This window comes from Heliangelus exortis, chromosome 3 (assembly GCF_036169615.1).
Source record: "Heliangelus exortis chromosome 3, bHelExo1.hap1, whole genome shotgun sequence".
NCBI classification, from domain to species: domain Eukaryota; kingdom Metazoa; phylum Chordata; class Aves; order Apodiformes; family Trochilidae; genus Heliangelus; species Heliangelus exortis.
In genome coordinates, this window is record NC_092424.1 from 90486759 (window position 1) to 90510257 (window position 23499).

Genomic DNA, 23499 nt, shown 5'->3' on the forward strand with positions numbered 1-23499 from the left:
TATGTTGGTCTTTAACATCAAAGTTGGTGTGAAGCCTTTTTACAGTTGATAGAAAGCTTTCCTTCCAAAATCTGCTGAAAATATCATTTATTTAATCCTCTCTGCTCCCTTATATAATCTGCACAATACTTAATGCAGTATGTATATCAAAGCTATAAATATGGAGTGTAATCTTACCACGTAGTGGTAAGTGGCTTGATTTTGCTCATATTGAATACCTCTAATGGAAATTATAATTACCCCATTGCTGGACTTGTTATACCCACTCAGATGCAAGAGGCCTTTGCCTGCATCTCTCCTCACTTCTTTCATATGGTTCTCCAGCTTTGCCTGGACATCTCTCTTCAGGCTGTCCATCAGGTAGGCTTTTAGAATTTATAGAGAGGGGATGCAAAGCTGTGGCTTTTACCCTTGCAACTCTTGTAAAAAGAAAGTGGGTAAGGCCCAAGTAATGGTGGGGAGGGCCCAAGCAAAAGTCCCACAACCTTTCCTTTTTAAGGGAATCTGGCAAATGTGTTCTGCTGGATTTCAGGGTTAGGAAATAAAACTTCTGTAGCAATATATTCTAACAGGGTTCTTTGTATCAGAAAAATAAGTATGGATTATTTCTTCCCAGAATGGAACCATTTTGCAGCTACTTTTCATTGGTTTTGTGCTAATACTAACTGTAATAAAACAGTAAAGAAAACTCACACCGTGTGTAACCTAAGCACATAATTCTCTTTGTTTGACCCTTCTTAATAAAACCTCATCTGAACTATGCTTTAATCATATATTTAGTGCTGTAGAAGGCTCTTGGTATGAAAGTAACTGGACTGGTGATTATGCCAATAGTTCATTCCAACATAGAAAGAAATGTTGAGAGGAATACCAATGTACTTTTCCCTGTTTATATACAATCTTGCATATATGGACATATATGTATGTATAAACCAAGGTTAAATTAATTATGTCTTCAAAGCTGTACCATTCCCAGGAAATGCTCTTATTTTTTTAATGTTTGCAAGTATAATAACCTCATCAGTTGTGCCCGCCAAGAAAAATAAATGAACAATATGTGGAAAACATGAATGCAGAATGGGATTGCAATACAAGTGGAAAAAATATAGATTCAGATCTATTGTTGAAAGTAACTGACTTGGAGTAACCTCAATGAGTTTTTGAATTCTTAGGGCTGGTAGTATGAGGTAGAATTAGGAGTAAATAGGTAGATGTAAATTACCCTAATCTTTTATTTGTAAAACCAAATAATTTTGAAAGCAGAAGGAACAAATATAAAAAGAAGGTGATTAAATACTGAATTACTTTTCCACATTATTTATGGCGTATAAATATGTATCAAGTTTGCTTTTCCCTTGCTGTGCAGTTTCTGTAGTACTGGCTAAGTTTTGGAAATGCAAAGAATCTCCTGTACGTCCTTTCAGTCAATATTATTGTAATGTTTTAATAGTTATTTCTGTGTGGGCTGAACACAGTGATCTGTAGTTGGGCTGAGATGTTTATACAGTGATGTAACGTGAGAAAAGTGTTAATTGAAACTAAGAAGGTGAGATAATATCTATAACCATTAGCCTGGTTGTTGTCTTGGAATTCTGGAAAATGTTAAAATCGTACCCCTTCTGGCTTCCTTCTGGGGCAGTAAGTAGCCATGGGAAGTAAAGAAAGGAACTCCTCCTTCCAGTGTAGTGTTTCAGTTTAGTTATTCAAGAAATCTTCATAAAGCAGAGAAGTTGGGGATTTCAGAGAAAGGAAATGTATCTCCCTCTCTTTCAGTTTCCCAGTTTGAATAGCAACAAAATTGCACTAAAGAGCAAATGTTTTTGATTCTGGGAGATTCCAAATTACTCTGAATGGAACACTTCAGCAGAGGCTGTTCCTGGAAAGAGTAAAAGGACATACTTATCCCAGCACTGGAAAGCTGGATGTGGAAAGACTGCATCAGGAAACTGCCTTTTGGGATACAGAAGATGCTGCTTTTAGGAATCTTAATTGCAGTGGAAATACTTCCTAACCTGCTTAGGCACCTAAATTTCCTACTAAAATATGAAATTCTTCTGTTTTACATGCATACAGGAGATGCTGTTATTTGAACCTCTGTGCATGTCTGCATAGCAAAGCTGTTCTGGGAGTTGCATGTCTTTGCCATCTCTAACCCATTGGCAGCCTTCAAATAAATTAATTCAAAAATCAAATAGAGTTGGTTGTTTGTTTTGTTTGGGTTTGTTTTTTTGTTTGTTTGTTTGTTTGTTTGGGTTTTGTTTGGTTTTTTTTGCACTGCCCACAAGGAAGGAAGAAAAATTTGTCAGGACCTTTCCAGCTGGCCTAAAATGACACAGCATTTAAGTGGGTCAGTATGTCACCAATTTCCAAACTTCACTGAGTTTCCCACCTACACATGGCAAAAACTAAATGTGCATTGGGGTGGCTGTAATTTATCTGTTGCTGACCATGCACTCACAGGGCATGGGCTGATACAGTTAAGCTTTATTTTACCCTCTTTTTCTTCTGCTTTTAGTGAAGATAGAAATAATATTCTGCTGCCTTTGCTCTGGTGGATAATAGGGTCTTATACTACTGCCTGTGGGACATGGTTCGAGGACTGATGCCTAGGAGCACTGCTATGGTTTTACCTTTCATCAAAGATGCACAGAAACTAACATGACACTTAATGCAAGCCTAAAAAAATAACTGGTATACTCTACAACCCCTAATTTAGAGGCTCAGAGCAGAGCCCTTTACATAAGCTGTTTGGGATCTCTGTGCAAGATAGACCATTTAACCTCAGGGGGCTGTTGCCATTTACTGTAAACATCCCCTTTTGCAATTGAAGTGGTGTGTAAAAAAAAGCATACAGGAAAGAACAGAAGAATTTCAATAAGATGTCCCACTAAACTCAGTGTCATCACCCAACCCATTATCCTGTCTCAGTTAATATCTGATAGGTCCTTCCAGCTTTAATTTAAATAGTTTTGTGGTGTTAGGAGATAGCATATTACAGAGCCTCCAGTGCAATGCACTGTGCCATTTAAGGTGGAAAAATGAAATAACCATGGGGAATGCCTTGAAAAATACAGTAATACATACAGTCTTTCTTCCCTAATACTAGCTAGGTCTGCAATTCTTTACTTGGCCTGTATGCAACATCTATGTATTTATTTAGTAACCCTGTATGGATTTCTCTTCCATGAGCTTCCAAATATTAAAAGTGGTTTGATATGTCTGAGAGATGGGAAATCAGTTTGATAAATATGTTTTCCTGGTTATGTCAGATAAAACCAGAAATAATTGCAACAGGTATTTTGGAAAAAGACAGGGGCTAAAATTTTTATTTAAAATACTTCTAAATACTTCTTTTCATTTTTTGCATAGCTTAGCATAATAGTATGGAATCGCAGAATATCTTAGAGTTGGAGGGAACCTCTAAGGATCATCAAGTCCTGGCTACTCTTTGCAGATGTAGAAGAAATAAGAAACACATGTGAATCCTGTGTCCCTCTGCCTGTGCTGTGCTTCCCTGTGCTTCCCTGCACAATCTGTCCCAGTTCCTGTAGCTTCAGCAGCAGAAGTTTGGCATGAGGACCCTGAGTTCTTATAGCAGCCTACAGACCTCTTCCAACAATTCCGTCAGCAACCATAGAGAAATCTTTCTATGCTTTTCTGAAAAAAACTGAAGATAGAAAGGATGTAATCAGCAGTGATGATTTTTGGCTTTTAGGCAATGTCAGTGATGAGGTCCTGGATTGATATTGGTAACCACCTAATAGTGACATCTCCTTCATAGCAATATGGCACTTGGGCAAGTATTTTCTGTAAGTAGTTTCACTTCTGTTGTCTGTACTATAATTATTGAGTTGACAAGACACAGAATTTTGGTCCCTGTACTTGTTGATTTGGCATTTCTATGGACTGTTACAAGTACGGTATTAAATCATTATTTTCTTTCAAATAAATTGAACAATGCATAATTCCTGGAATCTTCATTGTCTGGTTGCCTAAGTCTTGAGTTTATCCTCTTAATTTTGGTTTCTTTTAATAAGTCCATTTTGGACTACTAAATAGTTATTTGGCTTTATACTTTTAAAGAAGCTCAAGTTCAGTATCTCATACTTTTCAGTCTTTGTTGTAAATTAAGTACAGAAGGACCCTCCACTCCAAATAGATAGAAAAGTTCATCTGTTGAGGCAAAACAATTTGATTCTGCAAATCAGATAAATTTGTTTTAGCAATCATTTTACTGATTCCTTTTAAGAAATATAAGTTTGAGCATAGTTTTCACCAAAAGAAATCCTGCTCTGATGTGATAGTTTCATTACTGTAATGCATTTCAAGATTTAAGATGTACGCTAAAATTAAAGCTGCTGTAGCTTTAATCGTTAGTGAAGAATGCAAATTCTTCACCATGAGAAGTGATATGATACCTGAGAAGTGATACATGATACCTGCCCTGTAATTCCCTGCTGTGCTCCTCCACACTGTTGCCTGATGGCTTGTGAAGGTATTCCCAGTATCATTTCTTTTTCTGGTGTAGCAAGATCGGATTTGGATGTGCAGCCCATGTAAGACCAGGCCTGCACAGTGAAGAGCAGTTCTCTCTCTTAGAGGTGGTGGGGCTGAGGCCAGAAGGAACTTGCAGATGTGTCTTCTTTTCTTATTCTACCTTTGTCTTTTGGGATTCCTGATGAGACCTGAACACTGGGGACACATGAGGGGTGTGCCAATAATTCTTGTGGTTTGCTTAAAATGTATTTGTGTTAAGATGAATGCGAATGACTGGTAGAAGTAGAACACAGAACTGAAAAATTCAGGGAAGAGCAAATCTCTGCTGCGTGTATGAGTGGAGCAAATCCCCATGAATTTTCCTTTCCCTACTTCTAGCTCCCCTCCTCTCCTATTTACAGTAATTTTGAACATACCTTTCCCCTCTGCTCCTAAACCAGGCTCCCTGATGCTCTCTGTACTCCAGAGCAGACAGTAAATGCTGCTGTCACACATACCTCTTCTGCAGTGAAGTACCAGTGTTCCTGTGGGGCTTCTCCTTCCCTGGGGGGCACAGGACTTCCTTGCAGCCCCCTCTTCTCCCCTTCCCACCCAGTCAGATCTGAGCATTTTCCTCTTCCATCCATGTAGCTTTCCTCTTTCCAGCTGATTTGGGGAGCAGAGGATGTTTATCCCTCAAGGTACCAATGGTTTGTGGAAGGAAGAGCAGAGATGAAAAGGAGCAGTACAGTTCAAGGAAGGCATTAATGGCTTCTTCAGGGGTTGCTGAAAGGGGAGCTGTGCCAGTAAGGAGGATCTTGGTGTGCCTGCACTTATGGTATTGAGCACCATAAAAGTATTGAGCATAAAAGTTCTGTGATGCAGGAAGTGTGTTGTAAAAAGAATTTTGTAGATTTAGTGTGTTTTTTTTTTTATTTTAAAAAAAGGTGCAATATTAATGGTAGCAGTCCCTGTGCTCTTTTAGTGAAGACTGATGCAGTGAAGTCATTAAGTTGCTTGTTTATTATTTTCATTTTACATAAATTCAGTGGCTTTCACATTAAAAAATAATTAGACAACTGAAGAGATGACAAACACCAAAGATTAGTTAATGCACCATTGTGATATTTTCCTCCATTGCCTTTTTGGCCCTTTGTCTTTTGGGGTTGTTGGTGAGAGGAATCTATAGGATTTTACAGTTTGTTGAGGCCAGTATTGTGGTTTCTTGATATATATCAGCTCTCTGTACAGTAGTCTGTTGCCAGGTATTTTTTTATCGGTTGCAGACTGACATTTTCCTGATCTTCAAAGAATGCTGTTGTTCTTCTTCGGTTACCTTCCATTCAAATTCCCACAAAGATTTAATTTCATATGGTCTTCTTTGGTGTCACTCAATTTGGCCTCGTGAGAGATGTGTTTTACACAGTAAACACTAACCACAGAAAAGGCTGAAACTGGTTTTAAAATGATTAATCTTACAAACCACCAAGTCTGAAATAATCTATGTAAATTCTCCACTGCAGGCAGATCCTCTTTCAAAGAGTTGGGGCATCAAACTGCCACTTAATCTATTTCAAGGAAGATGACATCCCAGTATTTGTGTAACACCACTTGAATAGGGCATCTTATGCCCTGTCCCATAGACCCCAAAGTGCTTCATCTGGTTTATCACTCATTCTGATGCAAAGTAATATGGATAACAAAATATGGTGGTACCTTGCAATGATCTGTAATCTGAAGCTGATAATAAATGAAAATAATTTTATTTTTTCATTATTATTTTTTGGGGGAATTATATTATGCAGGAGTAGTGTTTCCTGGAAATAGACTTTTGCACATTTCCTGAGGTTGTTTGTGGAGACAATTTTGTTTTTCTTTGGTTTTAATGGGATGAGTGCTTTATAAGCAGTGGAAAAAGCAAAGCAGTTGATTTCTGTACGTACCAAGCAGGACAAGTATAGAAATTTGCCTTGGTGGAAACTGAACTTCCACAGAAAGTCTGGTGAGTGAATGTTGCTGAGTTTAGAATCTCAGTTTTGGGCTTTGTGTGCCTGATTGACACTTTTTGGCTCTGGCTTTATATCTGGGCTTGTGGATTTGATGCAAAGTTTTCCCTCATGCGCAGGTTTTAAAACACAGAAATTTGGATTTGTTTTGTAATATAATAACACAGTATTTTTATTTTTTCCCCACCTAGTTTAATCTCCATACCTTGAAAATATAATACACATGGCACAGATTGCAACATTGGTTCAGATGCTATTGATTCCGCTACTTCATGATTACATCTCAGGTGAAGATGGGGAAACAAGAGCAAGTAAGTCATAATTTTTGTATTTCAGATAAGGGAAAGTTCAAAGCATGCCTTGAATGTATAGTGTCCATTTGCAGGTTCACATTTACACTTCTTTTTATGGTGATTTTTTTTTTCCCAGCATCATTTTCCCGGTAAAATTCTGTATGCTAAATAACTTAGATATCTTATTTCTCTTTTACAGAGAAATATTTCTCCGTAAATTTTTTTATTTCTGTAATTTCTCTTTTATTTTGTTTGTGTTGTGGAATTGGCCAAAGGGGCAGATGATAGTGCTTTAAAGCTTCAGCCATGATTTATATACTTGTGTCTTGTTTACGTGTATTTTAATCTCTTCAGAAGTCATGTTTTGAATAGCTTAATGTTATTTGAGAAACTAAATGAGAGAAATATTCTGTGAGAGGAGTCTAAATAATGCCAGCTCTGGGACAGACCTTCTCTCATGTTCTTCAAAGCTAGCATCTCAAACCACACCAAAGCAAGTTTTATACTCAAATCTAGTTTATGAAAAAAATTTCAACTTAAAATGACATAGATTCTTGAAAGACAAAGTGGTTGAACAAAAAAAGTGTGGCCACTTTCAGGGTAGATAATTTCCTCCCAGTTGTACTCTCAGGCCAGCAGTTTTCAGTGTTTTACAGCAAACTCCATAAAATTCTTTTTTGTCCTTAGAAAGATTTTTTTTTTTTTTTTTTTTTTTTGGTCTACCTGCTTTAAGCTGAACCTGCTTTCAGCAGGGTCCAGGGATGTCCTAAGTCCCTTCTGACTGACACATTCTGTTCACCCCTTGCTTCTTCTCCCAATGTCTTTTCACCACCACTTGTACTTCTGAAATCCTTCTCCAGCAACTTGCTTTCAAGGCAGGTGAAACCTTGACCTAATCAGACGTGTCCATAGATGAATGTCAGGACAAATCAAAGCTCTATATTTATGGTTGAGCTTCATCCTTTCACAACAGGTAAAGCACAGTAATTCACAGCAAGCCCCATGTGCCATAGGATCGAAATTCTCTCTCCTGATTTTGACCAACTCCTTGGCACCTCATGCATCAATTATCCAAGCTCCTTTCACTGTCAAGAGAAGGTGTCTCTCTCCTCTAAAGAGTTATTCCCTCCATCTGAGCATGTGCATATAAGATGGATAGGACTGTCCTATAGAAATTATTGTGTCAACCCATGGCCTATAGAAGGCAGTTTAGTCTAAAAGCTCCATTTATAAGTGACTGCAGCTAGGAGAGCTAATGCCTAATGATCATGCAGTTATGTTTTATCTGTTGAATGCTTACATGATCTTATGTTCTTGAGGTTAAGCTTATTCACTAGGCATTTTTCTTCTACTAAAATCAGAATATGCCATCAGGAACATTAAACAGAGAGAATTTTATAATAACTAGCTCTTCAAGTGCCATGTAGAAGTGTCAGAAATCAAATAAAAATTGTTTGTAAAAAGATTTGATACTAGCGCTGAGTTCTGGAGTATTCAGACTTCCTCTGAAATGTGCTTGGTTTGCTAACAAAAATAAGTTTTCATGTTTATCATCTTTGCAGATGAAGAGATATGAAAAAACCCAAAACATATGCCTCTTTGCTGATTGCATGGGTTGCAATTGCTAGCTAAGAACTGAATTCCAGAATTTTTCATAATAGTTCTTAGTTATAATGTAAAAAACCAGAAAATGGTACAGTTTTCAGATAGGTTGGATCTGTGTGGTTTACAAAGGCAATTTTGTTTCCTCTGATTCTCAGCTGGTTGTTTTTTAAATGAAATGTATTTTTCAATGTATATTCTAATAAAACCAGTAATTGATATAGAAAATATTTCCTGTGGAGGAAGAAAGTGGAAGAGATCACTAAAATATTTGTTTGATTTTTGCGGTGGTTTTTTTTGTTGTTTTTTTTTTTTTTTAGGTTGCAGAACTGCTCCAGCGGATTTAGTTTTTATCTTAGATGGCTCTTACAGTGTTGGCCCAGAAAACTTTGAAATAATCAAAAGCTGGCTTGTCAATATTACAAGAAATTTTGACATAGGGCCAAAGTTTATTCAAGTTGGAGTTGTCCAGTACAGCGATTACCCTGTACTTGAAATTCCCCTTGGAACTCATGAATCCACTGAAAACCTCATCAGGGAAATGGAGTCCATACACTATCTGGGAGGAAATACAAGAACAGGAAGAGCTATTCAGTTTGCCTTTGATCATCTTTTTGCAAAATCTTCAAGATTTTTAACAAAAATAGCAGTTGTTCTCACTGATGGAAAGTCCCAAGATGAAGTCAAGGATGTAGCGGCAGAAGCAAGGAAAAATAAAATCACTTTGTTTGCTATTGGTGTTGGCTCAGAAATTGAGGAGGATGAACTCAAAGCCATTGCCAACAAGCCATCATCAACTTACGTATTTTACGTTGAAGATTATATTGCAATATCAAGAATTAAAGAAGTTATAAAGCAGAAACTCTGTGAAGGTAAGTAATTGTTTATAAAATGTTTCAGGTTTGCAGAATCTTGTTCCATACATGTATTTGTTTATTTCATGAGCAGAATGCAGCTGAAATGGTACCTGATACTAAGATGTTCTTTAATTTTGATCTTGTTTGCAGAAATCACTCACAATATATTATTTTTTCCATTAAACAAACATACATATTTGGGAAAAATATGTTTCATTACAGTTTGTATTTAATTTCAGTGTGTAGACTTCTGCTCCAAGATTTTTAAATTGATAGGAATAACTTAGGAACCTTAAAACAATCAAGCAGTCCTCATAGTGCAGAGAATATAAGACTTTCTTTATCCTTTTCATAGGTGCAGCTGATACTCAGACACAACCTAGCATTTCTTCTTGAGAGTGGAGAGGATAGCCTGTCTTTACAAACAGGAGTTCTTTTGGTAGTATGTGTTAAAAAACCCAGAAGAAAGACTTGGCAAAAGTGCCTGGAATTATAACAAGCTGTTATGATCTTTTTTTAGAAGTATTTTATAGAAGAATTTGCCAGGACCAAAATTACTTTTTAGTTTTTAAAGTAAAATGTCTTTTTAGCTTTAGAATTGTAGCAGCATTACTGCTCTGAGTTTTTTGATAACTTTGTATAAATATTCCTTTCCCGTTGCTATCTTTTCCCCCAAAATAGCAAATTGTTTCTAAAATACATCATTCAGAGGACTGAATATTTATCAGCACTATTTTGTACGTGTTTTATTACCAAGAAGTCATATTTCACTTCTACCACATTTTTGCACTTAGTAAGGAAAAAAACAAAGTGCTCACTTGCTCTCACTTCATTGAAAAAAAATATGGTGATACTTATACTGAGACTGAGAGTGTTTATTTCTTTATAGACTTAGGAAAATAATGATTCCTTGTGGTTCATGTAGTATGGTGATCAGTCCAAAAGCTAAATCAGCTAAGTGCAGATAAATTCTTTCACAAAACTTCACACAGGGGAGCAATTCTTCAAAATAAACACAATATTTTCTTGAAATAAAGTTTAGAGGAATTGTCTGCCTATTTAATCAGGATGGTCAATTGGCTATCAGAATTAAGTTAACTCATAACCTTTAAAATTCAACCATGGTATATGAAGTATTTCTTACAGCAGTAATCCCTGAATGTTGACTACATATTCAAGAGTGTACTTAGTGTTTTTCTTTAAGTGAACCTTTGCTTCCACCCTCTGATGCTGGGCTGTTCCCTTGCATCTGCATTGAGATGCCTCAATCAGAGCCAATTGGCACCTTCCTTTATCACTGCCATGTCTTTAGCAGGTGAACTCCAACACTAATAAACTGGAAATTTTGTATCTGAGTGGTGGATTATTTTACTGGTTTTGCTAAGATCCACTTTGGCGCTGGGAGAGGAATCATAGAATCATAGAATCATAGAATTGGCTGGGTTGGAAGGGACCTCAGAGATCATCAAGTCCAACCCTTGATCCACTACCACTGCAGTTACCAGACCATGGCACTGAGTGCCACATCCAGTCTCTTTTTAAGTATCTTCAGGGATGGAGAATCCACCACTTCCCTGGGCAGCCCATCCAATGCTTGATCACCCTCTGGGTAAAGAAATTCTTTCTAATGTCCAACCTAAACCTCCCCCGGCACAACTTGAGCCCGTGCCCTCTTGTCTTGCTGAGAGTTGCCTGGGAAAAGAGCCCAACCCCCCCCTGGCTACAACCTCCTTTCAGGGAGTTGTAGAGAGTGATGAGGTCTCCTCTGAGCCTCCTCTTCTCCAGGCTGAACAGCCCCAGCTCCCTCAACCTCTCCTCATAGGATCTGTGCTCGAGTCCTTTCACCAGCCTGGTTGCCCTCCTTTGGACCTGCTCCAGCACCTCAATCTCCTTCCTGAACTGAGGGGCCCAGAACTGGACACAGGACTCGAGGTGTGGCCTCACCAGCGCTGAGTACAGGGGCAGAATCACTTCCTTGGACCTGCTGGCCACGCTGTTCCTGATACAGGCCAGGATGCCATTGGCCTTCTTGGGCACACTGCTGGCTCATGTTCAGCTTCCTGTCAATCCAGACTCCCAGGTCCCTTTCTGCCTGGCTGCTCTCAGCCACTCTGTGCCCAGCCTGGAGCTCCCCATGGGGTTGTTGTGGCCAAAGTGCAGGACCCGGCACTTGGCCTTGTTGAACCTCATCCCATTGGAATGAGCCCGACTCTCCAGTCTGTCCAGGTCCCTCTGCAGAGCCCTCCTCCCTTCCAGCGAATCGACACTTCCCCCCAGCTTAGTGTCATAAAGTTCCATGAAGGCAAAGCAGAAATAATTTATCTATGATCAAGCCCATAAAATTGCCTGAAGGCTTCTCTTTCAATTATGTTTGCTTTAATGCCTGAAACATGCTTTGGTGCTTTAAACTGCCATGTTAAATGAACATAGATATAAGAGCATAGCAGCAGTGTTTCCTTTCTGGAAAAAGGAGGTTGAGGCTTGGTGGTTCCTGTAGTGAGAACTGCTGGTGAGAACTGCCTTGCTCATGGAGGGCTCTCTTGTGTCTTTTGAGAACCCTGGTGATTGTGTTAGAGTAAGGCAGGGTGAAAAAACATGCTGAACCTGTCATCCAGAAAGGACAGTGGGGATTAAGAGTCCCCAGGTATTTAAGGAATATTTAATATTTATTCTGGAAGTCAAATGTTCCTGTAATATTAATATTCTCTAGCAAAACCAGAAAATATTGTGTGTCAGGAATGCATATAAAAGGTAACAAGATTTCAGTATAGGCCAGAGAACTGCTGTGACTGGTACTTTAGACTGGAAACACAACCCGATTTTCCATGGAAGACATTTCTTAATTTTGCCACTTTTATAATGGCTGTTAGTTATCAAAACAGTCTTGCCAGAAAATGATCCAGAAGATCCAAAAAAAGATTTACCTTTCTGGAAATGTCGCCTTTGGAAATAAAAGTTTCTTAATATATAATTTTACCTTTGCTTAATTTGTATTGTATTCATTTGGAATAGTTACTTTGGCAATGCTATACAATAATGGTCCTCTCACATACATAAAGTAGTTCTATTTCTGCATTTATGATTTTACACCAGATTTCTCATTCTGTAACTGATAAGAGATTCTTGTCAGTGTGTATGATTGTCTGACATCTGTATCATCTGTATTAGTGGCAGTATGACCTTTGTGCAGCTTTGAAATAGTGAAGAAATTTTTTTTTTTTTTTTTTTTTTTTTAGCATTCTGAAGGTAGACATTTCAGTTTTCAAAGAGAGTTCCTGCAATTCTTTCTTGTAGGACCAGACAGATAAGTTTTAATTTATATTTAATTTGAGTGACGTTTTGCTGTGGAGAAGTAAAGCAAACTGAGGGGAATATATATGGCTTCTTGCTGCTGCCCCAAATACCTGTGGCGTGTCCTCTTAGGATGTGGATCATCCTTTCCCACCACAAATAGCTTGTACAGACACTTAGGTGAATTTTCTTACAATTTATGCATCATGCCTCCCCCACCAGGATGGGATGGTTTCTGACTGCCCTGGGTTGGCTAGAAGCAGTGCAGCATTGCTCCTATTTAAAGAGAAGCCAGTGTAGAACTTTGAGCTGATAATTCTTTGACACTGAAACACAAGTTTTCCAGTCCCTGGCTGGTCCAGATGGCAATAAAAGAACTCTCCACCTCTTCTTTGGAATGTGTTTGTGTTTTGGAATCAGTTTCTGTGAACTGATGCTTTTCTGAAGAAACAATGAGAAATTAATGATGAAAATGTTATTTATTGTAAATAGTTTAGCATAACCGTCATAAACCAAAAAATTGTTTGCTTTATTTTCATTGATTTATTACTCTAATACAATGATGGCTTTAGCATGAGAGGTCAGTCTGCTATCTCACTTTTTTTGAGACAACTTAGGTCACTGCCTAGTATTGTTTTTTGTGTCAAGATAATGAAACAGAGATAACATTTGGCTAACTTTAGCTTCCAAAGAAAACATATCACACAATATTTGTCCAGTCAGGAAAATATATCTATAATGGCTAGATCAGGGTCCATCTCAAGCAAAAGATGAAAAAAAGTTTTAAATAATTCTACCTTTGTCCACTTTCAATTTTATATATGGGCGGGATGCTGGATTAGTGTATTGTGGACATGAATATCTATAATTTTGTAGTATTTTGAAACCATACCATTTCAGAAATTTAATTCCATATTTTTCTTCTTCATATGTTATAGTATATTTATCTACAATTAGTGACGATTCAAAATAGTATGTCAACATAATTGCAGTAAAATGTGAAATCTCAGTATCTGCCTTTATGTCTCTGAGGATTCTGCATGTCACTTAACTCTCAGTTCTCAACTCTTATTTCTTGAAAGGCAGCTACAAAAAATAAGTAGACAGGAGGCTGCTTTTTGAAACTTTAAGATCATATTTGGAACTATAATTACATTTCTAACCTTGCAGAATCTGTTTGTCCAACAAGAATTCCAGTGGCAGCTCGAGATGAAAAGGGATTTGACATCCTTGCTGGATTAGGTGTGAAGAAAAAGGTTAAGAAGAGAATTAAGATACCGACCACTAATGCAAAAGCTTATGAAGTAACCTCACATCTTGACCTGTCAGAATTGACCAGGTATTTCAATTTAGTCAGTTTAGTAAGATTTTTTGTTTGCTTAAATACAGAGATATTTGTTTCAATTACCTTATTTTTTTTTTCTTATTTAGGAATGTTTTTCCAGAAGGTCTGCCTCCATCCTATGTGTTTGTTTCCACTCAAAGGTTTAAGGTAAAAAAGACATGGGATTTGTGGAGAATTTTAAGTCTGGATAAGAGACCACAGATAGCAGTCACTATTAATGGAGAAGAGAAAACATTATCATTCACTACAACAAGCTTAATAAATGGCACACAAGTTATTACTTTTGCTGCACCTCATGTAAAGGTAAGGAGTAAGTCATCATGCTGGGAATACTCTTTTGTTATTCCTTTGCCATTTATGTTTATTTTCTTAATGCATGGTCTTATTTCTGGCTGCTTAGGCATTTAAAAATAGATGGAGGGTCCTTTACCCATGTTTCCAGAGCATCCACAATGATAATTACTGTAAAAAGCTTTTAAGGTGCTTTCTACTCTGTACCTTTCACCAGGTAATTGTGAAGATCACAGAGACTTTTTTTCCACACAGCTCTTTGATTAACATGTTCTGGAAAGTATTTTCTGCGTCAAGAGACTAGAAAACGTGAATGAAAACAGCCAGTTTTTAGAGAGAATTTTCATTCAATGTTTGAATTTCTTGAAAATGCATAATGACAGAAGTTGCTTTTTTCTTCCAGAGAGTAAATAGCAGCTTTCAAACTGAAAGTTCAATTGGATTTGTCTAGTTCTCTGTTGAATAAAATTCTTTCCAGCCACTTATTCTTCACACTGAAGGGATTCCCCTCTTTCTGCAAACCAATTTTGTCTTCTAGTGTAATATGAAGGTTCTCTTTCAATCTTCAATAATTTCCAGGGAAGTATTCAATACTCATAAGAAACATTATTTCTATCATGGTTCCAGCTGAGTCATAAAAGTTCCAATATTGGGGAACACACTACTTCCCTGGGGAGATTACTCCAATGGCTGATTGTTCTCATTGTGAAAAATTTTCCTCTTGTATTCAGTCATAATCTCCCCAGGAATAACTTGTACTCATTACCCCATGTCTTTTCCATGTAACCCCTTGCAAAAAGGGGTTGTACATCTTTTTGGTAGACACCCTTCAATTACTGGAACATGGTGATGAGGTTTCCCCCTAAGCCTCCTTCTTTCAAGGCTGAACAAATCCAGTTCTCTCCACCTTTCCTCTTATGGCAGGCTTCTTAGTCCTTTGGTCATCTTAATGGCTCTTCTGTGTACCATTTTCCAGCCTCTCCACATCTTTTTTGTATACTGGAGACCAAAACTGAACAGAGTGTTCCAGTGTGGATAGAGTGTGGATAGAATGTGACTATGACTTCTTTACCTCATCCGTGTTGGTGCATCCCAGCATCCTGTTGTCTTTTTTGCCACAGCAGCACACTCTTCACTCATATTAAGCTTGCTGTCAACCAGGACCCTGGGTGCCTTTCCACAGAGCTCCAACCACATAGATTCCAGCTTGTGCTACACCTGTGGCTTATGTTTCCTAAGTGAAAGACACTTGTCCTTGTTGAACTTCATAAGGTTCATGTTAACCCACTCCTCCAGCCTGTCCAGGTCTTCCCAGACGGTGGCTCTCCCATCCAAAATGTCCACTTCCCCACTCATTTTGGCATATTCAGCAAACTTCAGCAGGGTACACTTGATTACTTCTGAAAATATTCAACAGCATTGGCTGCAGTTTTGATCCCTGGGTGACCTCACTTGTGATAGGTTGTCAGCTTGTCTAGGAATTATTTACCACCATCCTCTGGCTGTAGCCTGTCAGCTGGTTCTCCACTTGACAGACAAGTTGTCTACACCTTAAGGCATCAGTTTCTCAAAGAGGAGGCTGTGGGGAACCATATCAAAACCCATGGAGAAATCCAGGTGCACTGTCCACTGTTCACCCTTCAGCTGAGCAGGTTACTCAGTTGTAGAGGGTGGTGAGATTTGTCAGTCGAGAGTTGCCCTTGGTGAATCCGTGCTGCCTTTTCCCAGTCATGTGAATCAGCTGCCTTGTGGCAGCCCCCAGTAGGACTCTTTCTGTAACTTTCCAGGTACTGAAGCCTGATGTGCCTAGAATTTCCTGGATCCTCCTTTAAGGTGTTCTTGTAGATGTAGATTAGCCCTCTTCCAGTCTTCTGGGACAGAAGGAGTGAGATTGAGAATGTCTCTAGTCTTACATTTGTAGAAGTATAGGAATATGCATCCCAGAATTTCCCATTCCTACTGCAAGGAGTAGTATTTAAGTGAACAAAGATGGATCCTTCACCAAAAAATGAGAAATATTTAGTGCTGGAGCCCTTTATGGCCAAGGAGGTTCAACCTTTCTGGGAAGTAGAGGCCTGTGTTTGAATCTTTACTAAAAATCAGGCTGAAGGAATTTGAAATATAAATGCTCAGAGAAGGAAGGACTGCTATCCAACAGAAGGTCTTAACTACTAAGCTTTTGCTAGGGAGATGTATTTTCCTATTCTGTTATTGGATGGAGAATTTTACTTTTTCTTTCCAAATGTCCTCTACCTTTTAATAATTATTTGGTGGTGAAATTTTATTTTTTTTTTTCAAGAAGCAAGCAGTGTTAGAATCATTTCACTTGAAACTGTTAGAAAATTCAGTTCCAAGTCAGACAAAAAATTTGTATTTACTTGTTTCTGGCAGCTGCACTGAAAAATCAGTCTTATTACTGCAGTCTCAGGTATCCATGAAATTCACTACGAAAAGAAGACTTGCTTTTTTTTTTTTTTTCCTTTTGTCATTCTCCCTACTTGTATTGCTGTTATGGAGAACAATAATTTTAGGCACTTTTTGGAGTTATATCTTTCGAAACACACTGTAAATGTCACTATGCTTTTAATGAACCTTTTTATTTACTAAACCTTTGTGTTAATTTTTACTCAGGAAAATGGAAATGTTACATATTCTGATCTATTGTTTATGTTATCTTTTAATGAGAACCATTGTAAAAAATAATAAAAAAACAGTCTACAAAGGAAAATAGAATAGAAACAGAGAAACCAAGGTTGTATAGTATAAAGTGAATTAGCCTTAATTTCTGTTTAGGTCTACAAAAGGTAAGAAAGACATATACTGAAAGATGCATATTGCATTTTACTCTTATGCATATCAATTTTGTGTGGGATTAATCTCTATTAAATTTAGCTGTATCTATAGGCATCTAGTCTAGTCTAGGTTAAGAGCTGGATTGTTTATGAAATTAATGGATATGCTCAAGAAGAAGACATTTCTTCCCATATTGAATTTCTAAGGTAGGTGAAATAAATGCTTCTTTAAAGGTATCTCTCATGTACTATTGTAGACCTTTCCTGTTTCTTTAAACTAGACCTGATGCTTTAGAAACCTGAGGTTTTGTGAGATGTTAAATGTAATATTTGTTTTATTCATTGCAATATTCTAATTCTTTCTGCCAGTATCACATTGTCTTTAAGAGTTTGTTTTCATAAGAGAGCAAGTAGAGAGACTTTCACATATCAGTTTGTTTTTACCATGACTTAAGATCTGAAGTGTTTGAGACAATATAGCTGAACTGGAAAATAGGCCTTTGGCTTCATACTTTTATCAAATATATATTTGAGCATGTTCAAAATCATAGACTGAAAAAAAATCTATGTGAATTATAAAATAATTCTGAAACAGGTATTACTTATTACCAATTACCATCTTCTCAATTCTAATAATATTTACAAATATTTAAAAGTATTATTAGACATTTTACAATTTTCGATATAACAAAACTTGTCAACCATTCATCTCAACCATTAACAGTCGTTTTAAGTATTAAAATGCATTTTTATTGTTATTTAATTGACGACATTTTGTTTAAACAATTCTGTTTTCTTCACTTTTCGTAGACATTGTTTGATGAAGGTTGGCATCAAATTCGTCTCCTAGTAACAGAAGAAGATGTAACTTTGTATATAGATGATGAAGAAATTGAAACAAAGCCATTACATCCTGTTTTAGGTATTTACATCAGTGGCCTAACCCAAATAGGAAAATATTCTGGAAAGGAGGAAACCGTACAGGTAAGCATATGCTAAAGCTATAATAATTCAGGAATTCTACAGTGTGTTCACAATGCATTGGTACCTTCTGTTTTCTTGAATTTACTCTTCTAATTTACACTAGGCTGAATTTTAATATTCAAAATTTTAGTAGTTAAGAGGGAACATAAATGGTCAGGAGGGCTCAGCACAACTGATAGGCTCATCACTATCCTGTGACCTGGGTTCTTAATTGGTCTCACTGACTTCAAGGGGCTTTTGTTTTCCCTAAAACACAAATCTGATGCAACCTGATGGCCCAAATTTGGGGAGCAGTTTCTCAAAGTAAGGGGGTTTCCTCTGTGCTTGAGACAGGGCTCTTTTCTCTGCAGTCATAGCACCTTCTGCTAGAAAAAATAGACTTTATTAGTTTAATTTTTCTGCAGTACCACAGAATGGCACAAACTTCTGCTTACTTGATGCCAGCATTTTTACTGGCTGATTTTTAAAGGTTTATGTTATACAGTTAAATTCTAAACCTAGTATTTAGATGCTTTCTGATCCTTCACCAAAGCTTACATCCAAGAGTGACAGGTGAGCATAGAAACATCTTCCCAGAGCTGTTAAGGTAAAAAGGAAAAGGTTGGGTTTGCCTGTGCTGTTATAATTTGTTTCACAGTGATATTTGTAATTTGTGTAATTTGTGCTCTGCATGTCTGGATTTATTGTCAAGGATTAGAAGTTGTAATTTCTATTATTTTAGAACTCAAAGTATTGGATTAATAATTTTTTTTCTTTTAAATGATTCTGTTGCAGAATGTTTATTGGTTTATATGCATGAATCATTGTGAGTAGCCTGCATAAAAAAAATTATGTCTTTAATTGATTTTTAACCACACTGGACAAAAAGAGCTTCCAGTTTCTCTTGCTTTTAAATATTTTTGCTCGTTTTTTTTAAACTTGTGGATGATGCAATTTGAGAAATTTATAGCTTAATCTAAGTTAATGTCAGGCTAATAGCACTTTCTCTAAAAAGAAATATTTTTTTTGTTTTGAATTATAGTTTGATATACAAAAACTGCGAATCTACTGTGACCCAGAGCAAAATAATCGAGAAACAGTCTGTGAGATCCCAGGATTTGTGAGTATGATAGATGAAGTTTTAAGGACTACTTGGCTTTTTTTAACATGTCTATAACTAAAGCTGACTCAATTTATAAAATAGGTAAATGCAAGACCAAATGACACAGATCTTGTCTGTTTTCAGACTTGGTTTTGCACGCATTTATTTGAAAAAAAAATTAGTTTAAACACTTGATGATGGAAATTTGACAGCACTATAGAAGAATCTCAGAATCTCCTGTTGTAATTTAAATGCTTAAGCACTATAAATTCATAAAACTAGGTTACCAAAGTGTAAAATGCTTGAAATATTAATTTTTAATTTAACTCATACACTTCCTGGTATTTATCAGGTCATTTATCTCTCAAATTTTTGTGCACAACCAAGCTATCAACCAACCAACCAACCTATACTTTTATATGATTTTTTCCTCTCAGAAGTATCTATGCTGGTGTCTATTTCTAATATCCCATTAACTGAAATATTGCCTAGACTTCATGAAGTGTATTATCGATAAGGCAACAGTAAAATCCTGTTCAGCGTTTTATGATTCATGCACAAAATTAGGAAGCTTATGGGGATCCTTTGATCCTTTCTTTGCCCTTTTACTTACAGTTAATTATGCACTGAAATGTAAAACACATGCAACCAGATTTGGAAACCATTTATGACAGACAGTTGGACCCAAGTTTTCAAAAGCGTTCAGCTCCCCTCTCAAAATATAAGCAGAAGATTGTTTTATACATATCTTCCTAAAATGTCCTCAATTGATTTGTGTCTAAAACAGCTAAATATAATCAGACACCATTGTCTTGCTATGCAAATCCATATTCTTCATGTTGTAATTTGGTTTAGTATTTGGACCATTTTCCCATTTTCTCAATAGAACTTGTGAATCTTTAAGATCTACATGTTTTATTTTTGTCAGACTTGCACAGACCCTAAACTAGTCTGGTTTTTTTCTATTTATTTGGGGCTAGTGTGTCTGTTGCAATCAGTGCCCCTTTATTAGGGCTTTTTCAAAATTCCCAGCTTTCATTTAAGCAATCAGTAGGTGGCTGGATTATTTGCTATTCTGAAATCTGACACTGTGCATCAAGAACTAATGGGTTCAGGAATACTTTCATAAAGTTAGCTTTAAATCCTGAAGTAAATTTAATATTTGGGTCTGTAACTGCATCACATCTCTTTTTGTTCCTTACAAAATAAAATATAAAAAATTAACAAATGAAAAAAATTTTTTGCATAAAGAAAAAAAAACCACAGAGAAGTTCATCTTATCTTGCACACTCTGCCATTTGGCAAGAAGTTCAATCAAAAAGATTGCTATTTGCCAGTTTAGTTTCACTTGCTGCCATTGTAAATTGAATTTGGACTTTACTCATGAAATTCTGGACTCCTTCAGAAGATAAAAATGTTGGATGATCTCCAAGGAGGCTTTTGGTTGTATTCTGTCAGAGTGGCTGTGTCAGAGATCCTGAACTAAGCTGGGGCTGTATGTAGAAATTACAGCCTGAATTCTTTCTCTTTCCTGGACATACCAAGCTGTATAGTAATTTATGGCTCCCTCTGTGATCCATGGAGAAAGAGAACCTTCTCTAGAGGTTGTCTAAGATGAAAATTAAATACAAAGAAAGCTGTTTCTTTTGTCTCTCTGTGACTGTGTGCACTAGAAAATTCCTGCACATGGTGCAGCTAATGGTGGCTACTAAACCATTAAAACAATTTCATGGCTGGTATGCTGAAATGTTTGGGGGTTGGTTGTTCTGTGGTGTTGCAGGTGTTGGAAAACAATTCAGTAGATAGAAGAGTCTAAAGCAGTTCACACAGGAAAGCAAGAAAAAGTCAGCCTTACTTCTCTACTACTGACTGTTTTCTCAGATGCTAGATTCAGGCAGAGATCAGAGATTTTAGAAATATTTTGCTATATTCTCTGACATGAATGAGTAATCTGAGGATTTTTTTTAATGAGATGTTACTCCTGGCAAAAGGTTGGACCCAAATTTAAACATTTAATCTGTAAATATTTTTATGGCCCAGTATTAGTTCCAGTATGCATTGCCTTTTAAAAACTGCTACTGGTAGGTCCTGTTGGAAGATCCTTGATGAACTAAGATAAAAATTCATATGCATTGATAGCAGATGTACAAAAGTCTGAGGAGATCTAAAATTTGGAATTTTAATTCCTTGACAGTTACAGCTGTAAATTATGGTTGTTTTTTTGGTAGTGTTTCCAAATGAATGGATTTTCCTTATTACAAATATTGCTATGCTCTTAAACTGTCTTTCTTCTTGTTTCAGAATGGAGAGGTAGGCTCAATCCTAAATTGCTCAAAATCACTTTAAGGTAGTATTTGACTTTATATAAACTGCTTATTATTCTAGGAAATATACACTTGTTTTGAAAAGTGAAAAGAGATTTGCTAATCTTAAAAGTGCTGCATTTCTATTAATTGAACTCTAGTCAGTACACAAATTAAAAATCAGTTTTCTGAAGAAACCCATGTTTATTGGAATACACGGCCTGATTGTTTCTCCTGATTCAGTTTGATTGCTCTTGCTTGCAGGGTTGGATTCTCTTGAAAAGTGAATGGGGATATGCAGAGTCAGGTAGCTGCTACCTGTGTCATGTTCCCTGAAGGACCATGTTTGAAAGCTCATGTCTGAAAGCATTTTTTGTTTGAAAGCTTAGTATGATAGCTTCCCCAACTGTCTTCCTAACTCCACTTGGTACCATTTTAAAGGAAACACAGATTTATGTTTTGGTCAATCAGTTGAACCTGAGAAAACATTACATTCAGAGAAATTATTAAGTGTCTGCATTATTTTATAAAATATAAATAAAATGTTACATAAAGTGTTTTAGATAATGCATCCCCGTTTTTTTTCTATCTTGGATTCATAAATTTTTGCCTTTCCCTAGCTCTAGGAACTTTCTGGATGAAAAAGAACTCACTGAATCTAACTTCAGCATATAGATTGCATACACAGAGGCACCTAAATTTTGGGTGCCTGACCTTGGGCAAACAGTTCTGAACTAGTAGATCTCCCCTTGTCTGCCTTGCTAAAACACTGAGGTTTCATGGCTCAATGATGAGAAGTAGATGCCTAAAATATATATATATATATACATATATATATATATATATATGGAGGGTAATGTATTCTATTAAGGTTCAGTGCTTACTGCTCTTCGTGTAGGGAGCATAGCTTGGTGGAGGTCACCTAATAGACTTTGGAAGAACCCTGGGGACCAGGATTCATGACTTGTAGGGGTTGGTGGTAGCAACCATGCTCTACCCTTCCTCAAGTAGCTTTGTAGCTGAGACACATGCCCAGGCTACCATTGCTTTACCCATGGTAGCCACCAACATTTGTGGACATTGTGCTATATATAACATTCATTAGATTCTTTTTACAAAATTTAAATAGTTATATTTGATAATTGATTGCACTTCAAATGATGAATATCAAATATTTTAAGAGATGAATTTGGCATATATCCAGATTTAAAATTATCAAACTATATGAGAAAATATTTGTGGAAAAGTAAATGGCATTTCAGATATCAGCCCAGTATCAGTACTTAGTTTTTTATTTAATTTTCTTCTGGGTAAAATGAGGAATTCATGTATTCAAAGTAGTTGGAGGGCAATACTCAGTTAAGCAGAAGTTCCAGCTAAGCAAAAGCACAAAAGCTAGGACCCATGCAACCTAAAGAAAATCAGCTTCATATAATGTTATAATAAGTTTTTTGAATGCTTTTGGCATGTGTTTTGATGGTTGGTTTCACTCTTGATAGTGCATGAATGGCCCTAGTGATGTAGGCTCAACGCCTGCACCCTGCATATGCCCACCAGGAAAACAAGGACCCCCGGGTCCCAAAGTAAGTTTCCATTCTATCTTAATGAGTATACATGACTTTTTTCTTCTTTTTCTTCTTCTCTTTCTTTTTCTTCTGATTCTCTTTTTCTTTTTCTCTTTCTCTTTCTTTTTCTTCTGATTCTCTTTTTCTTTTTCTCTTTCTCTTTCTTTTTCTTCTGATTCTCTTTTTCTTATTCTCTTTTTCTTTTTCTTCTTCTCTTTTTTCTTCTGATTCTCTTTTTCTTTTTCTCTTTCTTTTTCTTCTGATTCTCTTTTTCTTTTTCTCTTTCTCTTTTTCTTTTTCTTTTTCCTTTTCTCTCCTCTCCTCTTCTTTTTTTTGTTTTTGTTTTAAGTCTTATGTTGTTCAGTCATAGTCAGGTAGATTGAAAAACTAGGGAACAAGTTCTCCTGGTTCTGGTTTCCACATCATTAATGTAGTGATGATGATCCTCATGGCCAGATCTTGTGTCATATCTCCTAAAACATACAATTTTTTTTTAATTTTTTTCTTTTCTCCAAAGGAAATGCTCATGGATGTAAAATTCTTTTTCCTTGCTACTCTTAAGGAAGTGAACTCATGCTGTTAATTGTTAAAGAATGATTTTTTTTGCTAATAA

At 36.6% G+C, this 23499-nt stretch overlaps 1 protein-coding gene across 1 annotated transcript in view; it reads left to right on the top strand.

The window, feature by feature from the left end:
* COL21A1 (collagen type XXI alpha 1 chain) overlaps positions 1–23499 on the top strand; it is a 96521-nt gene that overhangs the window by 19639 nt on the left and 53383 nt on the right. The window contains exons 2-8 of the mRNA XM_071741647.1: positions 6674–6793; positions 8698–9249; positions 13696–13864; positions 13957–14173; positions 17764–17937; positions 18959–19036; positions 22821–22904. Of these exons, the coding sequence (XP_071597748.1) occupies positions 6706–6793; positions 8698–9249; positions 13696–13864; positions 13957–14173; positions 17764–17937; positions 18959–19036; positions 22821–22904 (1362 nt within the window). The 5' untranslated portion in view covers positions 6674–6705. The remainder of the gene's footprint in view (positions 1–6673; positions 6794–8697; positions 9250–13695; positions 13865–13956; positions 14174–17763; positions 17938–18958; positions 19037–22820; positions 22905–23499) is intronic.